This window comes from Phaethon aethereus, assembly GCF_964289735.1.
Source record: "Phaethon aethereus genome assembly, chromosome: 17".
In the NCBI taxonomy this organism is placed as follows: domain Eukaryota; kingdom Metazoa; phylum Chordata; class Aves; order Phaethontiformes; family Phaethontidae; genus Phaethon; species Phaethon aethereus.
Genome location: NC_138593.1, coordinates 967,768 through 972,264, shown reverse-complemented (window position 1 = coordinate 972,264; position 4,497 = coordinate 967,768). Strand labels below are relative to the sequence as shown.

Below are 4,497 nucleotides of genomic sequence, written 5' to 3'. Positions count from 1 at the left end.
GCCCGGTGACTTTCCCTGAGATGGTGCTGTGGAAGCAGGGATCTGTCCTCGGCTGTTCCCGAGCCCCCCAGACACAGAATCTCTGCCCTCCCCACTGAGCATCCCTGCTGCTGGCTGCAGGCACTTTGGAAAGCCCCTCCTGCACCGGCCTGCCCTGGCACGGAGGGGCATGTGGGCTGCGCAGCTCGAACACAGCAAAGAGCTGCCCAAGCCTCACCCCCGTGGGGACGGCTGGAGCCAACCCAGCTGGGACCTCTTGGGCACAGCCACGGCCACGTGCCTGGTACATGGGGCTCATCCCACCTCGGTGAGTCCTGCTGCACGTGGAGCTCCCGCCGCTGCGTCGCAGGCCCGGAGCTGAGCGGCACCACGGGTGCACCCAGCCGCACCCCGGGCTCCACACGACCATGTCCTGGTGCTGGGGCACGTTGCGGAGAGCAAGTGAGCTGTGGTCACTGTGCTGGTGGCCGGCAGCGCGCTGAGTTCAGTTTGGGCCACAGCAAGAGACTGTGGGCAACGCACTGGGGGGCTGCAGATGTCAGGGACAGCCAGCAGCCCCGCTGCGGCCAGGAGCAGCTGGGTGCATGTGAGCCCCACGGCTGCCGTGTCCGCCTGCTCTGCCTCCCTGCGGTGCCCAGGGCTGCTGAGGCTTGCGACTGCACGAAGGAGGATGCTCCTGCTCAGCCACCCGGCAGTTTCCTGGCAAATGCTGTCCCAAAACACAGCTCTACCTGGGAACACGGCGTTTCCCACCTGGCCCAACGGCCTCCTTTCACTGCTGCCCGACTGCTCCTTGCCTCGAGGGGCAAGCTGTGTGGGTGCCTCTGCAAGGTGCTCGGCCCTCGGAGCTCTGCACACTCCCAGCACGACCCCGGGACAATTTGGTGAGCAAAGCTTGAAGGTATTTAGGTACCCAAAACATGGATGCAGCAGGCTCTTCCCAGGTCCCTGCGCGCAGAGGCGGGGGGCTGCTGCAGCACTCCCTAAGTCTCGATCTGCGTCTTTAGTCCCTCTAATGCCTTTGCAAACCTGCCCCTTGCTTTCCCGTGCCCTCGGTCCCCACTTGTTACGAGGGTCCATGGTTGTGTGTGCTCAATCTGCAAAGGAGCTGCCCTGGCTTTTGGGGAGAGCTGCTCCACCCTAGCAGGGACAGCAAACGCTGCCACAAGTGGAGACGTGTCTTTCTTCCTAATGCCCAGAAATGTGAGTGAGAAATTCCCCGTGCGCCCAGCTGAGGCACGGGGCAGGCAGAGCTGCCTGTGGGCAGGAGGAGCTCTGCCAGGGCTGGGGGGCATGGTCCCAGCCCACCCTCGGGCCAGGGCAGACCTTGTGGCAGGAGTGTAGGCAGACCCCAGGGCGATGCCCCAGCTTCGGAGCGTGGGGCCGGGGGTCAGAGCCCGTGCCCGGTGGGCCGGGGGAGCGGGAACCACGGCGTCCCGGCTCATCAGCTTCTCTGCAGCGTCGCCTTTGTTCTGCCGGGTCCCTCCTCCCCGCCATGTGCTGAGTTAGGGGTTTCAGTAATGCTCTCCTGGGCTCTGTCTCTATCTGGAGGCTATAAAAACCCAGCCGGAGGGCTGCTGGTCAGGTCACCTCCCTGGGCACCAGCGCCTCACCCCAGGTAAGTGCGGGAACCTGGCGGCAGCTGCCCTTGCCCCGCACAGCTGGGTCCTGGGAGCGGAGCAGTTGCGGGGACACGTGGAGGAGGACCCGAGAGCCGGGGCTGGACCTCGGTCTGCGGGCACGACCCGGCTGGGGGCTGCGGGGTCCTGCAGCCAGGGCGCGAGACAAGGGCAGCCGCCGGGGACGGGCTGGGGCACCCCTCTGCCATCACGTGCCTCGGCGTGGGGGCGCGGCGGCGGGGGGATCAGGGCGCATCCGTGGCCGTGGTAGCGGGGCAGGGTGCTGCTGCTCAGCGTGGGCATGCGGCCACCTCTGCGGCACTCCTGGCTCAGCGCTGCCCTGGCTGCAGCCCCGGGCACTGGCCCTGCCTGCGCAGGCCTGGGGACCTGCCCGGGGCCGCTTGCCCGGGGGCTTTGGCTCAGGGATCTGCCTGCAGGAGGAGGCGTCTCCCTGGGCACGGGCAGCCCCATGCACGGGCAGGCAGCGTGCTCACCCCGCCGCGGTGCTGTGCCGTGTTGCCAGGACGGCTGCCAGGGCCGCGGCTGCCCTGCCAGACACCCGCCGCTCCGCACAGCCTGGATGGCAGCCCTGGGTGGGCCGGGAGAGCCCTGGCCCGTGCTCTGTGCCAGGTCCAGCGTGGAGCCACCCCATCGCTGCCTCCCACGCCGCTGGCGAAGGGACATGCACAGGCTCCTGAGGGCAGTTTCATCCTGGCAGAGGCTGGAGCAAGCCCTGCAGAGCAGAGCAGGCGGCTGCAGGCTGCTGCCTCCATCTGCCTGCACTGCCCATGCAACGCATGGCCTGAAGCCCGGTCCCAGGATGTGGGAGCCCCAGGGAAGGGCCAAGCCCCCAGTGCGGGGCTGGCAGGGCTGGCCCAGCTGCAGCGGCGAGGTCAGGCTTGTGGAGGCCAGTGGTGCACCAGTCCCGGGGCAGGTTTTAATGGTCCCGTTCCCCTGTGCCCCAGCAGAGCCACCATGACCCACCGCTGCAGGAGATCCTCCGGTCTCTGGAAGGTACGGGAGCCTGGGGAGGACTGGTGACGCACCCTGAGCCCCGTGAACGCCTGGGCACAGGAGTGCAGTGTCTTCTCAGGGCCTCTGCACCCGTGGAGCCCGCTGACCCACTCCGTCCTTCCCAGATCGTGGTGTGGGATGAGGCTTTCTTCCAGGGCAAGAAGCACGAGTTCACCGCCGACTGCTACAGCACCCCGGAGCACGGCTTCAGCACCGTCCGCTCCTGCAAGATTGAAAGCGGGGCGTGAGTGGGGGTCACAGGGTTCTGCCACCCCATGGTGCTGTGGGACCCCATGGATGGAGGGGGGTTGGAGGATGGAGGTCTCCAGTGCCTTTTGCTACCCAAGCCACAGGGCTGCTTCCTCTGGGGAGCGGCTTTGTCCCCGTGGGGTGCAGCGGGCTCTGCCCCGGGGGTGAGCGGGGTGGTGGGCGCCGCGGGGGCCTCACCCCCTCCCACCCCCGCAGGTGGGCAGGCTTCGAGCACTGTGGCTTCCAGGGGCAGCAGTTCGTGCTGGAGCGTGGCGAGTACCCGTGCTGGGAGGCGTGGAGCGGCAGCAACGCCTACCACGTGGAGAGGATGTGCTCCTTCCGCCCCATCGCCTGCGCCGTGAGTGCCCCTGCCCCGGCTCCCTGCCGTGGGGCCGGCCCCCGGAGCCCACTGCTGGGCTGGCCCCTGGAGGCCACTGCTGGCCACCGGCCAGGGGGCCGGGCAGGACAGCGGTGCTGACAACATGCCCCTCTTGGCGGCAGGACCATGGGCGCAGCAGGCTGATGCTCTTCGAGCAGGAGAACTTCCAGGGCAGGCGGGGCGAGCTGAGCGACGACTGCCCCTCACTGCCCGCCCTGGGCTGGGGCAGCAGCGCCGTGGGCTCCTTCCTCGTCCGCTCCGGCGCGTGAGTACCCTGGGGGCTTGCACCCTGCCAGGACCCAGCACTGGGGGCATGCACCGGCGCTGAGGATGCTCTGGCAGCTGCCAGCCCCCTGCCCGCTGCCCAGCACTCACAGCGCAGGGTGCTTCACGGTGCTGCCAGCCCTGAGCCGCCGTCGCTCTCTGCTCTGTCGCAGGTGGGTCTGCTCACAGTACCCAGGGTACCGGGGCTTCCAGTACCTCCTGGAGAGCGACAGCCACGCGGGCGAGTACAAGCATGTGCGGGAGTGGGGCTCCCACGCACAGACGGGCCAGGTCCAGTCTATCCGCAGGGTCCAGCAGTGACCGCCGGCGCTGGAGCCACCGTGCCACCAGCCACGCACCCTGGGCACCGTCTCTCCCATGGGGTGGCAGGGGCAAAGCTCAATAAAGGCTCAGTTGTCCAAGGCGGCGCGCTGGCAGTTGGGGAGGAGGGGCCACGGGCGTGCGTGCCAGGAGCGATGCCATGCCTGAGGGCAGAGCAGGGACAAGGATGGGGTGAAGGGGAACAACCGTCCTTTTCTGCCCCCACAGCCGGCACAGGCATCCACATGTCCCTGTTGCAGGCAGGCGAAGCCCCTGCCCGGCTCGCATATGGAGCTGCAATGCAGTGCGATGGCCTGCCCTCGGCCCCGCTGCCAGCCCCCGAGGAGCTGTGGGGCCAGGGGCCAGGGCATGGTGGTCAAGCCCAATGCAGGGGTGAGGAGCCGGGTGCTGATCCGGCAGGAGCAGCAGTGCAGCCCTTGCACAGCGCTGCACATCCCGCCAGCAAGGCCCGTGTCTCTCCTGGCCCTGCACCAGCCCAGCTGCTGGCTCAAGGGCTCTGCAGGACCCACACATCCCCACTGCCCTACAGGCCCCACCCGCTCTGCCAGTCCCTGGTGGGTGCTGCAGCACAAGGGAGTGCATAGATGTGCATGAGTGCAGGGATGGGTGCAGGGGGTGCACGGGTGCAGG

The 4,497-nt window shown here is 68.2% G+C and overlaps 1 protein-coding gene across 1 annotated transcript; it reads left to right on the top strand.

Annotated features, from left to right (window-relative positions):
* Window positions 1–2,594: 2,594 nt before the first annotated feature.
* CRYBA4 (crystallin beta A4) lies at window positions 2,595–3,846 on the top strand (the record flags this gene model as incomplete). The annotated part of the gene is made up of 5 exons (XM_082007477.1): window positions 2,595–2,633; window positions 2,759–2,877; window positions 3,099–3,240; window positions 3,384–3,526; window positions 3,699–3,846. The coding sequence occupies 5 exons, from the start codon at window positions 2,595–2,597 to the stop codon at window positions 3,844–3,846; spliced, it is 591 nt and encodes a 196-aa protein (XP_081863603.1).
* Window positions 3,847–4,497: the final 651 nt, after the last annotated feature.